The sequence below is a fragment of the Mytilus trossulus genome, chromosome 7 (genome assembly GCF_036588685.1).
Source record: "Mytilus trossulus isolate FHL-02 chromosome 7, PNRI_Mtr1.1.1.hap1, whole genome shotgun sequence".
Lineage (NCBI taxonomy): Eukaryota > Metazoa > Mollusca > Bivalvia > Mytilida > Mytilidae > Mytilus > Mytilus trossulus.
Window position 1 is genome coordinate 12,302,487 of NC_086379.1, and position 18,473 is coordinate 12,320,959.

An 18,473-nucleotide genomic window follows, 5' to 3' on the forward strand; every position below is an offset into this window, starting at 1 on the left:
CCTTTTTCTTAGTGTATTTCTACTAACATTTGAAAATACATTTTGGGTTGTACAGACTTACATGACAATAGCTAAATATTATCGAAATTGTATATTGCATCCCTTTCAGCACGTTAAATAATAAAATGATACATGTGTCTGGTCTACAATATATTGTATACTAGTATATATATATATATATTTCATTCTCAAATAATAACAAATGTATACAGATAAAAACAGATACAGTTCTAACATTTATTTCAAACTTCAATCTTTAAATGATTTTTAAATTAGTGTACTATTTCCAATCCAATCTAGAAAGTGATGTACATCTGTGTATACTGCCGGATAACTCTCACGTGCACATAAATATCCCCAACTTACTATTCCTGGAAAATAAAATTCAGTATGAAATTGAGAAGATGTACCATAATAGCTAACTAGTCAACTTTACCACTGGGTCGATGCCACTGCTGGTGGAGATTTATTTCCCCGATGGTATTACCAGCCCAGTATTCAGCACTTCTGTGTTGCCTTGAGTTATCATTGATATGTTTATAATAATAAATTAACTGTTAACAAAATTTTGAATTTTTGAAATACTAACTTAAGGCTTTCTATCTCAGGAATAGCTGTATTTGGCAATACTTTAGGAATGTTTGGTCCTAAATACTCTTCAACTTCGTACTTTATTTGACATTGGCCTTTAATTTTTTGATTCGAGCGTCACTGGTGAGTCTTTTGTAGACGACACGCGCGTCTGGCGTTAGTGTAAAATTATTATCATAAGCCCATTAGTCAGCACTGTTTGTGCTAACATGAATTATCATTGATATTGTTAAATTTATAAATTAATTGTCTACAAAATTTTGATTTTTTTTAAATACTAAGGCTTTTCTACCTCAGGCATAGATTACCTTAGCTGTATTTGGCAAAACTTTATGAATTTTGGTCCTCAATGCTCTTCAACTTCATACTTTATTTAACCTCTTTAACTGTTTTGGATTCGAGCGTCACTGATGAGTCTTTTGTAGACGAAACGCGCGTCTGGCGTATATATAAATTTAGTCCTGGAATCTATGATGAGTTTATTATAGTCCTGGTATCTATGATGAGTTTATTTACACCAGAGACCAAACACTTTTTTGCTGTAATATTTCCTGAATATTTCTATTTTCAAAGTATATCATGTCTTGTCTTTGAATTGGTAATCTGCACATGATTTTTTCCCTGTTTTAATTGAACCTTAAATAAACTATACGGACGCACATAATTTACAAAGTGTTCATATAGCATAAGGTACCAGTCTTGTATTACAACCCCTGTGTCCGGTGCATGTCAAAACATGGAGGGAAAGAAAAATAGGCCATTTTTTCTGATTTATTTTTTTTCTGAACTAAATTTTTCTGTTTGATTATAGGTTTATGCTAAATTAAAACATATAAAGATTTTTAAAAAAAATGTATCTTAAAACGATTTATATGAAAATGTCAGTTAAATTACACCGAAATCTATTGTTTTAGAATAATGTTGGTTTCTTTTCTAACCAACGTACACACCGACATCATCAAACATCAGTATCAAACTAGATGAGAATGTTGAACCCTGTGCATTAATAAAGATTCAACTTAAACATATTGCCAGTGAAAAACCCGATGATAGTATTGAACGCATTAAATTAATAGAATTTTAAATTTTAAATATTGGCAGTGAAAAACACGATGATAATATTAACCCATTGCATTAATAAAGATTTAACTTTCAAATTAAAGCAGATATCAACGGGATATTCAAATTCATAAGTGGAATACAAACACAACACACACAAAGAACCGTCTACAACACACACCATTCAATTTTAGAAACTTAAACGGGGGCAACAAGAACCCCACGAAAATCGGAGGTGACTTCATGTTTTCAAAAACGGTAGGCAGATCCTACTCCATTTGTGGTATATGATCAATATATTTGGGCGTTTTTCAATAAAAACGTATTTTCTTGTCCCAGCCACTTTAAAAAAAATGTGTTTAATCTTTGCAAGTATTTTTTTGTGCAGTCAGTACATTGAATTAGATTTAACATTTTTATGCAACGAAACAGTTTATTTTTAGAGGGATTGATAAGATATTGACTCCTAGATGGTCTAAAACAACCAAAATGGCACGTCCCTAGACCGCCTGTTCAACATTCATACTCTAAAATATCGTAAAAAAATGAAAAAATAAATGTTTTTTTTACTTTACATAAGTTCTTAAAATATTCAAAAGTATGTTCAGAGACAACATATTTTAATAAACAGCTTTCAATATAGGTTTTTAGCTCACCTGGCCTAAAAGGCCATGTGAGCTTTTCTTATCACTTGGCGTCCGTCGTCGTCGTCGTCTGTCGTCGTTAACAATTTTTCAAACATCTTCTCCTCTGAAACTACTGAATGGATTTGGATGAAACTTAATATGATTGTTCCTTAGAGTATCCTGCACAAAGTGTGTGCTTAGATTTTTGATCCGTCAAAAAACATGGCCGCCGTTACTTAAAATAGAACATAGGGGTCAAATGCAGTTTTTGGCTTATATCTCAACAACGAAAGCATTTAGAGCAAATCTGACATGGGGTAAAAATGTTCATTAACTCAGGATCTATCAGCCCTGAAATTTTCAGACGAATCAAACAAACCATTGTTGGGTTGCTGCCACTTAATTGGTAATTTTAAGGAAATTTTGCAGTTTTTAATCATTATCTTGAATATTATTATAGATAAAGATAAACTGAAAACAGCAAAAATGATCAGCAAAGTAAGATCTACAAATAAGTTAATATGACCAAAATTGTCAATTGACCCCTTAAGGGGTTATTGTCCTTTAATGACAATTTTTCACAATTTGTTCATCATATTTGCTAAATTTAAAAAATCACCTACTCTGAAACTACTGAATGGATTTGGATGAAACTTAGCATGATTGTTCCTTAGATTATCCTGCACAAAGTGTGTGCTTCGATTTTTGATCCATCAAAAAACATGGCCGCCGTTACTTAAAATAGAACATAGGGGTCAAATGCAGTTTTTGGCTTATATCTCAAAAATGAAAGCATTTAGAACAAATCTGAGATGAGATAAAAATGTTCATTAGGTCATAATCAATTAGCCCTGAAATTTTCAGATGAATCAAACAACCCATTGTTGGGTTGCTGCCACTTAATTGGTCATTTAAGGAAATTTTGCAGTTTTTGGTCATTATCTTGAATATTATTATAGATACAGATAAACTGTTAATAGCAAAAATGTTAAGCAAAGTAAGATCTACAAATAAGTCAATTTGACCAAAATTGTCAATTGACCTCTTAAGGAGTTATTGTCCTTTAAAGACTTTTTTTCACAATTTGTTCATCATGTTGACTTACTTTAAAAAATCTTCTCCTTTGAAACTGCTGTATCAATTTCAACCAAACTGAGGCTAAATGAGTTTCAGATTATCTAGTATAAATTTTATATTTCATTTCCTTGTATGTCAAGAAACATAGCTCCTATGGCTAAAATAGAACATAGGAGAAAATGATTTTTTTTTGCTTTTGAAGAAAATAGGACGATTCAAAGAACATTTAAATAAATTGAAAAGCCAAAATAATCATTGATGAGAGATTAAACCAAAAAATTCAGGTGAGCGATTCAGGCTCTTGAGAGCCTCTTGTTTAATTTCAGAAGGTGTGTCCCTCACAAAATGTCCACTACGAAACGAAGTCATTAAAATTTGCCAATAAACAGTTCTATAAAATCAATGTAATTTTTGTTTGCAAGATATATAAACATTAGGGTCTTACAAAAGAAGTGATGCTTTTATAATGGCAATTAAATTGTTGGTAAGAAAAATTGAGCACATCAAATGGACCAGAGTGATACCGTATTTTTGATAATGTCCACTACGAAACGGGTCAAATCTCCTTCAGTATCTGGTTTTAAAATTATGAAAAAAATATCAGTGTACAGCTTGATAAATGCTTTGATGAATACAATCAGTCTTGTTACTATTGCAATATAGGGATTGTGGGAAAAAAATAAAACATGCGAATACGTCCTTTACGAAACGGTCCCCTACGAAACAAGTATATGGAAGAAAAACGTTTCGTAGTGGACACTACCACTACCATGCAGTCTTTTTTTAATCTCTTTTCAATTATATTCGTGTAAAACAAATAACAAGGGTTAGTTTCATGTAATGTTTATTATGTTTTTATTAACATATGATAGGGTTGGTGTCAACTACGAAACTTTTTGTCCACTACGAAACGGTTTTGTCCACTACGAAACGCATCAAAATGTCCACTACGTAACATAAGTTGAACCTTCATATGTGAAGTACTGTCTAATCTTTATCGATAAAAATGGTTTTCCAATTCAGAAAAAAAAAAAAAATTTCTAGTATTTAAAGTAAACAAACATGAATGTCTATAGGAAACATTTAAAATTACAAAAAATATGTGTGTTTAGAAAAAGTTTCGTAGGGGACATTTACGAAACAGTACACAAATTATGAAAATATTATCATTTTAAAGAATATTTAAGGTTGCACTTTTTGTTTACAAACAGGTCTATTATAGAGGTATTCAAAATAACTCTTGAAATTAAATTTTAGACAAGTTGATTTTCCATTTTTTTTAGGTCTGAAAATAACGCTTTTATTGAAAAACGCCCATTTATATAAACTTCCGCTTAATTGGAACATATTTCTTACTGTGTTTGTGATATGAACTTACATTCTCTTGATAAGTTTAGGGTTGGCACGTTTTCTTATGGTAGGAGTTCTTTAAAACAGGTTTTGACTTTTTCCAATTAATTCAGTGAGTCCATCGAGCTATCAAATTTCAACATCTTACTAATAAATACTTACCAATGAGGTCCCATTGACCATTTACATTCTTACATGCTAACGGACCTCCGTCATCACCCTACAACATATATAACTCACTTAACTTTTATTAATACAAGACGTACTTAAAAGAATTGTGTTATAGTTCGCCTGGGTCATGTGGGATGTCTGCTTTATCATGGGATACAAATTATGATCGTCTCAAACTGACAAATATAACCTTCCAGTATATAATAAGGATCATACGCGTTATAATTAGAAAACGAAAAGGACAGATGAACATGACTCAATATAACAGACAGAACAAAACATGCAGCAACCGGTTCTCATCGTTCACATCATACATGTACAGGAGCATTCAATATTTACAGTATACATGACATTGTATCAAATTATATATCATTCTTGGTAAATGCAAGTCTAGTTTAGATATACATTGTCATTTATACTGCACTCGTTCTATTTGAGCAGTCAAAATGCGTTGACTGTATATTTCTATGTCATATAACCCGATATCACTTTTCCTCATGAATATTTAAATAGAAAATGCCGAAATAATATTTAATTATTCATACGACCTCTTCAACCTGTTCTTGTTTCCAATGCATACAACGATGCGTGGATCGACTCAACCTAGTCTCTTTTGCAATTATTGGAAAAACATATTTCATTTGTTAATATTTTTTGTATTATTATGTTTCATGATTATGGTTGATAGTTAAGTCCATACTCAAACGATTTCGTTCACCATCGAGTGTGAGTTTCAACAGGTAAATATGTACATTTCATTGTGTTGTATATTTCTCCGCGAGCATGATATGAGGCCTTTTTAAAGGGGATTTTCCCCAATATTAAAATCAAATAAATAACCTTAACGCATAAAACAACCATTGAAAATGTTGTTTAAGATTGCAGTATAAAGACAATAGTAGTGCATTGACTTGACATATCAACGATATAAGGTTTCGGCCCGAAACGGGGAAATATCTCGGCAGAGTCTTGCATTTCCCCGTTTCTTAGCCTCATCCTTATATCGTTGATATGTCAAGTTAATGCACTATTATTGTCTATATAAACTTTGTCAATCACAAAACTTTCCGATGTCTTCTGGAGTTAACAAAAATATTTTGGTAACTGCGTTTTGTTTTTTATAAGCAACAATGTAACATTACTGTGCATGTCCCTTCGCCACCCTGTACAAATCCGGCACACAGCATGGTTGTGGAATTAAACGTTCCTCCGACATTGAGTAAACATTCTGTATCCGTCAATACTGGCTTGTATACTTCTTTTAATCTATCTGATGTTGATCCACCTAAATAAAATAAGTTCATACGTATATGTACAAAAGAAAATTAATGTTGAATTTATTCTCAAGAAATGTATACTTTATACCAATAGTCAATATAAAAAAGAAGATGTGGTATGATTGCCAATAGTTTACCATCAGTTTCGAGAAGCGGCTAGAACAATACTAAACGTACTTCTTCGAATGTCAATTTATGGCTGTGTAGACCTATTTGTAGATTTTATCTACATATTATTTTTCGTTTCTGTTCAGTCTTTCTGCATTACCCACCGATTTTTTTGCCAAAAATGCAAACAGTATCTCAACAACAGCAATAAAGGACCATGCATGCAAAACCTATAAGGAATTGACTGAAATTTTCGGTCAAACGACATACTTGCTGACCATTTGGTTTTTTTAAGTTGCGATCTACTTTTGTGTTTCTTAATTTTAAGAAAATAATCAAAAACGCAAAAATAGATAGATGGTAGTTCTAATCTTAAAAAAATTCTGTCCTGCTAGATTTTTGCCTTCTATAAACAAAACTTACCGTATTTTCCCCCATGTTCTCTCTTTAGACATGTCGAGCATGCTGGTTGACAAGAAGCATCATTGTATACATTTCTTATAACTAAATGCCCAAACGATGGTTGTGGCAAAATTTGGCCCAGTAGAATAAACGTTTATGTTTTCGTAAATTATGTATGGAGTACCCCATTTGAAAAAAAACAACTGTAAATTGTAAATAAAGGAAGCTGTGTTTTTTGCAAAGGAATCTGATTTATTTCAAGACAGGCTCATTAATGTCAATTTACATGTTCACTTTAATAAATTATCATATTTACCTTCTGACGTAGCGCCCCATCCAGTCACTACACAATTGCTTCCATAGAAGTCGATACTTGGTAATGATGTCACACAAATAGGAGCAACAGCCTCATTTTCAACTACGGGTGTCGATAGTCTCACAATGGCAATATCATTGTGTAGCAGAAATGGGGAGTATTCTGGGTGTGAAATTATTTGTTTTACATCATAAGTTTTCTGATATTGTTCTTGTGCAGATCGTGAATGAACTCCAACATCTATTGTCCATTCTATAGGCAGAGTTCTGAAGTAGAAATGATTCAAATAAAATATCTGTCTTCTTGTAACGGTTTCAGAAATTAAAAAGTGTGTGTGTACACTTTCTCATTAATACTATAAAATATATATAGGGGTTTATCAACGATTTTTTGAAAGGAGGCATAATTCCCAATAACTAAGTTGAGGTGAGTGAGGCGAAACAAATGATGGACGATTTAAAACGAATAGAAGTCGTGAAACAAAACCAATGTCCTCAAAGCCACTTCCGCTGCATCCGTACTCATTCCCCTGGGTCCGTTCTCAAACAGAAAAGTCTATCAAACTGTGTTACTGATGTCTATCTGATGTCAGTGTACTTGGTGTAAAGCTTTGGAGTTTTCCTATTGAGCTCACAACAATAATCATTACTCAGCTTAAATGATGCATTGTAACATGAAACGTTTTTTTATATTTATGAACATACGCAATTTTTTCCAAATAAGCGAAGAAACATCGCTGATAAATATTCACTAGCAAGTTCTTTTACCTTTACAGATGTACATGTATAGCGTTAAGCATTTTATTTTATAAGGAAATCGTCAGTTATAATTGTATTTGATTTATTTTTAAGACAAGACACAGCACTCCTTTTTTTTTACACCAAATGATCTTGGATTTTCCTAGACAAGTCTTTCAAATATTTTATTAAATTTAAACATAAAGTCAAGATTCTAAAGAATGGAGATAATTTTCCTGTGTTAATGCCATGGAATGTAGTATCGGTTTTTAGAAAAGCCGTCAAGATCAGAAAATTCAATTTACCCATCAACACACTGTGCAGCAGTCAACACGACTATTTCTCCTGTGGTGTTAATTTTCACCAAGGAACCACTACATGACAATGGATGATTTCTAAATTTGAGAACAACCTAAAATGAAAGACAAAAAAAATAATTAAAACATACTAGTCTTCGCTGTTCTCATCAGATAACAATACATACAAATAGTTAGGATGACGAAAGAGCTACAACTATTACATTGTCTAAAGACCAATCGAGCATTTGTAAAGATAAACTTCATTGTAAAGTTGAATCCTTTCAAGCCATTATCTTTTTGTCTTTCCCGTGATTAGGCAATTTAAAATCAAATATTGATGTGTTTCATAATGACTGAAAACTAGATATAATTCAAATTTCTAGCAGAAATTTCACCGTGTAATTTGTTTTTGGTGACAACTTTTTCTATGCTAACAATCAAACGGTCTGAATGTTTTTTCCGGTACATTAAACCGCCTAGTTGATTACGTTATCACGTATTCGCATAGAGTGCGAGAGGTCGTTTGTTTTCAGTCAATATTGTGTTATAATCTCAATTACTATGAAAACAAACAAATATGTAACAAAGAAGCATACAAAAAAAACAACGAAAATGCATATATAACGAAACAATGAAATGCCATACAGACAAAGCACATTACTTTAGCAAAAATGTCAGAAAGACAAGAATACCAAAATTATCAAGGAACAATAACAGGATGCAATGTATTAGTAGAGAGTCACGTCAAATGGATAGCACCAGACTAAACAGAAAAAGTAATATTCATAAAGACAATAAAATTAAAGCACTGAATTACTGAACATCGGATGACTGTTGCCTTAACAAACCTGCCAAGGCCAACTATGTGGAACGGCTTCTCTACCACCAATGATTTTAGAACTTTTTCCGTTTACAGGCCACGTGTGAGGTTGATATGTCTGTACACCACATTGACCTGATTGCTGTCCAATAGTGCCTTTAAAGGATGCAATTGATTCAAAAGTAGAATAAAGAAAGAAGGACAAAAAACATGACACAAATACGTTTGTACAATTAAATATTTTGCATGTGAATACAATTATTTATCATATTAGCTTCATGTTTTAAGAATTATTAGTTTCAAATGCAATGCTGACAATGCTTGTTCAAAATTAATTGGCTCACTTCATTTACACGGAAGAAAATAATGAACAGTTTGATAGATCTCTAGGCCTAATTCAGAAACCATGAAGTTCACCTAAGCCTAACAGGTAATAATTGCATTTAAATAAAAAAAAAAATATTAACTTTTATGCAGTGGGGTCAATATCTAAGATGCGCCTCAAATTGATAAAAACAAAAGTTGTGCTTAAAAAGTCTCCGTGTTTCATCTCCTTAGTTTCATATAATAGTAGAGGACTTTCCTACGAATTTCTTTTAAAAAAAAAATTGGAATAATATAGGTTTGTTTCATATATGCATGTATCTTCGCTGTTTAGTACATTAAAAAACACAAATACTAGTGTGTGAAATATTTCAGTAGATAATTTACCTTTCAAAATAGCTTGAATAATCACTCCTATAAACAGAAGTGTTCTCATGTCGTCAATATAAGTGAAGAACACACGATCTTATCTGTAAAGGTCAAGTAATAAGGATATTTATTTAAGAATTGAATGCTTCTTTTTGTAACTTTTTGGGGGTTTAAAAGCGTGGATCGAAGTACATTTGTCTAAAAATGTGAGCACGGTCACATCTTTTTCAACCCTATGAAGTTTTATTTAATTAACCCGACTCTGCACTTTATTGTGGGACCTCGCGTCATAATGAATGATAAATTTTATTGTGTAATGAAATCGACCAACTAAAGGAATAACGCGAGATTGCAGTTTAGCCAATCAGAATAACGAATTAGAATCATATTCAAAACAGTGTGGCTGTGGCCATTGATTGACGTCTTTAATTCATCCAATGACTGGGACATATAATATGAACGTTTGTCTGTAACGACACTGCTCACTACTTACTTATCATAGAATTTAAACTGTAGGGTCACCAAAGGTTCTTAACGCCTTTAAGGAGGCTCGCGGCTATAAGATTTTCAGAAAAAAATCAAACATTTATTTTTCTTTACAAATTTTATTAATTACCTTTAGTAGTTGTTACTTTATCTTATGGTACAAGAATTTTTCAAAAAAATCAATACATGTTGGCCCCAGGTGACTTTTAAAATTTAGATATCTTTGAAAAAGCTCCAAATTATCTCCCTTTGGTGCAAAATGCCAATTTTTTTGGCTAAAAAATGAAACATCTTTTTTAACTCATCGGTGACCTATATTTTTTATTGTTGTTTTCAAAAAGGCTGTACATAAACTGAATAATTGTAAAATTTAACCAATTTCTGTAATATAGTTCTTTTTTAATTTCGATATTACCAATATTTCTCCTATCAGTGCAACAGAAAAAAGGACATTAACAAAAATGTAAGTCTTTTTCGAATGCAAATTGTGAGCGTAAATGCACGGTGACCCCATTTTTTTATTTCATTTTTCCATTAGGTATAAGATAAAGTTAATTTATAGAAAAATATAGAGAAATCCTATATTAAATAAAAAAAATGATTTAGACCCGCCAGCCCCCTTAATAATGAAATAATCCGAAAAAAATAATCAGGAATAACCTATATGTTTTGATTTATATTATTGATATAAATCATAACATCGTGTTATTCATGATTAATTTTAACAAGTACATAGTGAGCAGTTGTCGTTACAGTTCACATAATCTGTCTCAGTCAATAGGATAATTTAGGACGTTAAGCAATGGCCACAGCCACACTGTTTTGCATATCATTCTATAATAAAACACACAATGTCATTTAATCAAAGTTTTTAAGCAAATGGCAAAACCAAAAGCTCAGAAAAATCAAACGAATGGATATAACAACTGTCATATTCCTGACTTGGTACAGGCATTGTCGTATGTAGAAAATGGTGTATTGAACTTGGTTTTATATACAACTAACTAAACATCTAACTTGTATGACAGTTGCATCAAATTCCATTATATCGACAACGATGTGTGAACAAAACAAACAGACATAATATCAGTAAAAATGTCAAAAATATAACATTTTACATTATGTTATACTAGTAATCTAAATAAAGACTCATGACGATTCAGCACTTGACATATTGTAAGGGAACCTGTCTGTTGCTAGTTATGCCTGTATATTGCTTAGTAAATATGTGGTGCTAGATTTTCTAGTTGGATTGCCGTCTAATTGATGTATATCCAACATCTGTTTTTGTTGATATATCATTACAATTTGCGATATTTTTCGTGTATTTTAACCCTTACCATGCGGAATTGTTTTTAGAAAATGTCTAATTTTCGTTTATTTGCAAAAATATGCAAATTATATGCAAATGAGCTTAGCCCTGTTGCTGTAGCATATTGATTTCTTTAAATCTAATATAGGTGATCACGGGGTGGGGTGGTCAGGGTGAGGAGGCGGAATTTGTTTGGCGGGAATTTGCCCCAAAGTGGGTCAACAGGTGCAAAAATCGTCATTTTTTCCGATTTTTCACCCCTTCTCTTGACCCAGAAGACCCAGGGTTGCTGGTAAAGGTATCCAGCTGTAGCCTGCGTGTAGAGTGGACCCTAGTGAACAAATTGACCCCAACAGTTGTTAGGTCGGAGTGAATCTGATCTTGATTCATCAGTCTACAGAAGGTCATTTGGACCCAAAATACCGAATTTCACGATTTTTGCCGATTTTTGACTTCGAATGGACCCAAAACCGGAAGTAGTTGTTTCCTATGCGTATTTCAATAATAATAATGATCAGTAGTTATATGGCTGTGGGTTTGCACTATCTTTGACAGTGTTATGCCTCTGAACTTCTTGTGTAAGATACAGATGTAAAGCCTACCCCTCCAGAAAACCGAGTTTTAGCCAATTTCAATTTTCCAAGTCCGTATTTGTGCTCAAAATGCTACTTATACATGAGAAACGTGAATATGGATAGCCTTAGGTTGACGGAACATGCATAACTTTTAAAATAAGTATCATAAAGTGGACTTCTAAAAGTATGGAACGCCATTGGAGCCAAATAACTCTTATTAGGGTCCGCCCGTCAAAAGACGGGTACCGCATGGTAAGGGTTAAACGGAGAACATTTAATTTGATTAAATGTAAATGCGTACTATCTTTTCCTGACCATCTTCAGCATAGAGAGCGCCTCTACAAAAAGAAATGATGACAGCTTACCCCTTAAACTTTCTTTGATATACCCAACTTCAAAAGATAAAAAAGTATTGTAATACTTAGTTACCTGCATTTTACAGTACTTGATTTGTACTGAAATTTTTGTACAGAAATAATACCGACAACGATCTCAATATTCCATGTTTGAAAATTGTATCTTTAAGAGATATGAAAGTCAAACTTTCAAAATGCTGCAAATGTAACGGTGCAACCAAAAATCTGTAGTACTTAAATTTCAAGTACAAAACAAGTACTGTAAAATACAGGTACATTAATATTACAATAGTTTTAAAGTAGTAAAATAGAACCGAATTTTAAAAGTAGATTTCCAGTACTACAGATTTTAGGTACAGAAATAGATTCTATGCAAAATTGACAGTGTATGTATAAGTCTCTAAAGGAGCACAGTATATATCTAACCCTTCAAAACCATTTTACGTTCTTCCGTCTATTCCAAAACATCCGTTTGATATTTTGTTCATTCGAGCCAACTATGGTTGCAAGAACTCAAGAAATATCTACGAAACTCCTAACAGGTTTTATGTAGTATAATCATTCTCATAAATTGATCATTATTATACTTCCTGTAAGAAAATTCTTCTATAGATAGTTAATATTTTGAAAAAAGTTGAAAAGTAAATAATGAAATAAAAAAATATGTTTTGAATGTGACAAAATATCCTGTATTTCTGAATTCGTCATATGTTTGATGTTATCTAACAAATATTCAAAAAAAATTAAAATTAAAATTACAATAAAAAAATCAAAGCACTTTTTTAATTGTTTAACTTTATTTATTTATGCAGTTTTGGAGGATAAACTATAGTGGGTTTACACCAACTATTTTTAACATAAGTTCCTTGGTTTAATGTACTAATCCAGTCAATCTAGCATAAATTTGACCCTAACCCGAAAGTAATTGCAACAGAAGATTTTTAAGTCTTAATCTTTAGCATTATACCCCAAATATTCACAGAAAAAAGTCCCATAAAATCTTACTTGAGGAAGACTAACAAAATCCCCATTTAAAATTCCTATGGAGATTTGCTTTTAAAAAGTGATAACTATTACAAAAAGGGCAGAAATATCAAGAAAAGTTGATACAAAATCATAACTTTACCGCTTCTATCCATCAGAATGTATTGATTCTTGATTTTTTAGCGGTCTTTAGAGTATAACAAACAACTCTAAAGGTGTTTTCATATATTTTATCTAGCTATAATCTAGATTTCATAATTCATCGGTTGACTATTTATTGAATTTTTTAACATGTCAAGGTAAAGAAACTCAAATTCAATAAAAATAATGAAGCATGTATTTTTCTTATTGTGGTTTAACGTGTCTTTAGATAAGTAAGTTGCTCAAAAGATATAATATATAGATATGAACAATACCCAATTTTCACATTATTTTTTTCAAAATGATTACAAGGCTTCAAATTTGCAATTTCTTTAATGAAAAATGCACGAAAAAAAACTAACCATAACACTTCGGTTTTGAACATTTCATGAGCAGAAGATTATATAATTTAGTCAAATACAAACTAATAAACCCATCAAAGTATCATACTTTACATAAATTTCGAGAAAAACAACCAAAAAGACACATTTTTGCTAGAGTGATCTCCCCTTCCAATGATAACTTCCATAGAATATTTAAGATGCTGATTTTGAGTTTTCCTCAAGTTAAATTTTATGGGACTTTTTTTCTGTGTATATAAAGGGCATACTGCTATAGATTAGAAGTAAAACATTTTCTGTTGCAATTAGTTTGATGTTAAATCTTAGTTTGCCTGGACTATACCTGAATACCAAAACATATATATAAAAAATAAAGTACTCTACATTGTCTTTTTTTTATTTTCACATTACCTCTGCTGTTCTTCGTCCCATATACATATATATAGAAATAACATGTCCATTGTGCAGCAATGATCATAAGAGGGGTAACGGTGGACCTAAATGTCAAAATACGCGTGAAAATTAAGAAATACTAGTAGCCAATTTTAAAGAATGAAATGGATATTTCGAATAATGAAATGGACTGCAGTCCCTAAATACAGATATTTCTTATACCTCATATGAAAGCTTATTGATAGAGAAACAAAGGGTATGTAGTCAATATGTTCCGCAACGCATAATATTAAGGGAGTAACGTATGACCTAATTAGGGTATATATTGTTGTGAGACCTGGAGAGATGATTCGTACACATTACACCTTTCAATTTGAGAATCGACCAAGCTCGCCATCAGTGTATTTATATTTAGTCACTATTATCTGAAGAGATATTATGTTAAAAACATGCTTTAAATAATGATGGAAAGGTTTTAAATATTAGTCGCAATAGGTTTCCTCACCAGTTTTGAAAACATGATTTGCACACATTACACACCTCAATTTGAGAATCGACTAAGCTATCCATCATGGTATTTATATTTAATGATTAATTCCCCGTCTTGATATCTATATTGAAAATTTGCTTTACCCATGGATTAGACCAGTATGCATCATGGTACATTATGATACAATCGTACCCAACCTAGGAGATAGTGTTTTTGGGAGGGGGAGGGGATGGGGTCCTACCATATGTCCATTTCAAACGCATTAATCGTCCAAAAAAAGGTATGTTTCCAACCCCTGAAACCCCCTTCCGCAAAGATACCACTGGGTGGACATGCTTCTGGAATCGAAGCCTGGGAATGAATAAACTCATCATAGATACCAGGATTAAATTTTGTATTTTTCCCAGACGCGCATTTCGTCTACAAAAAAAATCATTAGTGCCGCTCGAATCCCGAAAAGTTAAAAGGCCAAATAATGTACAATTATAAAATAAAGTACAAATAAGTACAAATGTAAAAAGCATTGAGAATTATTATTCCTAAAGTTTTTTTTTCCCAATACCGCTAAGGTAATCTATTCCTGAGGCAGAAAAGTTTTAGTATTTCAAAATTTTAAAAGTTTTGTGAACAATTAATTTATAAATTATCAGGATGTTGTATTTACGCCAGACGCGCATTTTGTCTACATAAAACTCATCAGTGAAGCACGAATCGCAAAAAGTTAAAAATGCCAAATAAAGTACCAAGTTGAAGAGCATTGAGCACAAAAATTCCTAAAAGTTTTTTTCCAAATATAGCTAAGGTAATCTATTCCTGTGATATAAAACCATAAGTATTTCAAAAGTTCAAAACTTTGTTAACAGTTAATTTATAAATATGACCATATTAATGATAATCCATGTCAGCACAGAAGATTTTAAAAATTTAAACTATTAAAATATTTTTTTATTTAACTGACATAACCACAGCACAATAAAATAAAGATATTTATAATATATGTATAAACAGATTTTTACAACCATACATGATTCTCAAATTTATCAAAAAGAGACAGTTAATTATCTTATATAATCTTTTAGATTTATTAATTATGAAATTTGTGCTAAAAAAAAGGTTTTCTTTTCTATTAAATTCAAAACTATACTGAGGGTAATAAAACCTTTTTAAGGTGCTCCTTGTTTGACATGTGGTATTTTTCGTCTTAATTCTCATAAATTCCTAAATAAAAACTACATAGGTTTCATGGTTACATACACTAGTTACTAGTATATAATTATATATAAATATAATTATCTTTTAATGAGGTATCAATAGACAAAAAAGCACGTTAATTGTTCAACCTTATATTATAAATATTTCTATTAATATAATTTGGGATATACCCTATAAAATACATATCATCCGAGTCAAATTGAAAAAAAAAGAACAAACAAAAAATAAGAAATGAGTAAAATTAGTAAAATTGTTCTTCTGATTAGTGGTGATGTATCAATTAATACTTCCTGATTTGGGCAAACTCATTAAACAGAATACACATAGTCAGTGAGTATTAAGTTCTAAATAAAATTCCAAAATTGAAACATCCTGTTGAACCTACATCGCAAGGCCTTTTGAATTCACAAGATAATTAATACACGAGTTTAATGGTATAAATAAACTCATCATAGATACCAGGACTAAATTTAGTAAAAACGCCAGACGCACGCCCCGTCCACAAAAGACCAATCAGTGACGCTCGAATCCAAAAAAGTTAAAAATGCCAAATAAAGTACGAAGTTGAAGAGCATTGAGAACCAAAATTTCTTTAAAGTTTTGCCAAATACAGCTAAGGTAATCTATGCCTGAGGTAGAAAAGCCTTAGTATTTCAATAAATTCCAAAATTTTGTAAACAGTAAATTTATAAATATAACCATATCAATGACAAATCATGTCAGCACAAAAAGTGCTGACTACTGGGCTTGTGATACCCTCGGGGAAATAAATCTCCACCAGCAGTGGCATCGACCCAGTGGTTGTAAATAAACTCATCATAGATAATGGTATAAACTATACATAAATCTTATTCAAGTTTTTCTTGTATGCCATGTCTTTTAATTTGACAAATACATTTAAATTTTATTGATATAAATTTAATTGTAAGAAAGAATTTTTACAGCAACTTTGGAACACATTTCCTTATTTAAAAAGGTTACCAAGGATAGAAGGATGGAAGTTCTATCATGACTACAATGTAAATATTATCAAATTCTTGGTTTTACCAAATAAATGTGTTAATTAAAAAAAATATATCAAGTTGCTTATATACTAGTATGTTTATATTATTAAAAAAAAGGTTCACTGTATTATCAACATAACTCAACTGGCACCATGAATCTATATACTAAGCTTACTAAGTTTAATTGATGAAATTGTCCAGTAACCATAGAATATATCTGAAACATTCAAGAAATCTAATAACATTGAAAATAGTGGTCACAATTCAGCTTAGATATTGTTTGATTACCGTGTTTGTTTTTGTTTTTGTTTTTATAATTTTAAAGGAGATATAATCATGATAAATATAATATAAGTATTTGTCGATGAATATGTTGTTGCGGTTATATATGTTTATAGTGAAATTGCTATATTGAATATATTTGTTATTTCGAATATTGTTATTCCAATTTCATGCATGCCAGGGAGAAAAGTGTCCTTAAATTAATGCAATCCAATAGATATTTACAAAAAGTTCTAGGTTAGTTAAGACTTGGTCAAGTATGTTTTTGAATAGGTCGAGCATGATTCAGACTAAGTAAAGTATGGTTCAGACTAGGTATAGCATGGTTCAGACTAAGTAAAGTATGGTTCAGACTAGGTATAGCATGGTTCAGACTAAGTAAAGTGTGGTTCAGACTAGGTATAGCATGGTTCAGACTAAGTAAAGTGTGGTTCAGACTAAGTAAAGTGTGGTTCAGACTAAGTAAAGTGTGGTTCAGACTAGGTATAGCATGGTTCAGACTAAGTAAAGTATGGTTCAGACTAGGTATAGCATGGTTCAGACTAAGTAAAGTGTGGTTCAGACTAGGTATAGCATGGTTCAGACTAAGTAAAGTATGGTTCAGACTAGGTATATCATGGTTCAGACTATGTATAACATGGTTCAGACAAGGTATAGCATGGTTCAGACTAAGTAAAGTATGGTTCAGACTAGGTATAGCATGGTTCAGACTAAGTAAAGTATGGTTCAGACTAGGTATAGCATGGTTCAGACTATGTATAACATGGTTCAGACTAGGTATAGCATGGTTAAGACTATGTATAACATGGTTCAGACTAGGTATAGCATGATTCAGACTAGGTATAGCATGATTCAGACTAGGTCGACCATGGTTTAGACACGTTTAAAATAGTTAAGTACTGGCTGAGTAAAGGTTGAGTACCAGTTCAGAATATTAGGTATGGTTCAGAATACAGTATCATCAAGTGAATTTCAGACCAATTCAGACTGGTCGAGTAAAAATAAGTACAATCGAGCACATATATATGCCATTTCAGACTTTTACTGGTTTGTATTGTTTTTATTGTCTTGTAAATATTTTCTATTTGAAATTCTCATATGCCGTGCTTTTTTCGCTTTGTTAATAAACCCATGCTGTAAATCCAATAAACTGTGTTTGCACATGCGTACTATGTACAAGTACTATATAACCGTTCATTTTGGCTGTTGAAAACTCCTCTCTCAGAAAAATCCTATTGCCAGTCGTTTGCTTGTTTACAAACAAAAAAGGGAGGTTCGTGGAAGAGCCTGCACTAACGCTTTACACTTATACACATCGGGCATAGAAATTACCTTAATTGTCCTAATCAGAATCGAAATAATTGATGCAAG

At 31.7% G+C, this 18,473-nt stretch overlaps 1 protein-coding gene across 1 annotated transcript; it reads right to left on the reverse strand.

Annotated features, from left to right (window-relative positions):
* Nucleotides 1–251: 251 nt before the first annotated feature.
* LOC134724642 (trypsin-1-like) lies at nt 252–9,634 on the reverse strand. The gene is made up of 7 exons (XM_063587787.1): nt 9,545–9,634; nt 8,862–8,989; nt 8,020–8,126; nt 6,978–7,243; nt 6,017–6,159; nt 4,866–4,923; nt 252–371 (listed from the first exon to the last, which is right to left on the reverse strand). Exons 1-7 carry the CDS (start codon nt 9,591–9,593, stop codon nt 268–270), a joined length of 855 nt encoding a protein of 284 aa, XP_063443857.1. The 5' UTR covers nt 9,594–9,634; the 3' UTR covers nt 252–267.
* Nucleotides 9,635–18,473: the final 8,839 nt, after the last annotated feature.

Coding starts and splice junctions, on each gene's coding strand:
- LOC134724642 (XM_063587787.1), bottom strand. CDS start 9,593: ATGAGAACACTTCTGTTTATAGGAGTGATTATTCAAGCTATTTTGAAA. Junction 8,127..8,861: donor CACATAGTTGGCCTTGGCAG/GTTTGTTAAGGC, acceptor CTTTCATTTTAG/GTTGTTCTCAAATTTAGAAA. Junction 4,924..6,016: donor GTGGCGAAGGGACATGCACA/GTAATGTTACAT, acceptor TATATGTTGTAG/GGTGATGACGGAGGTCCGTT.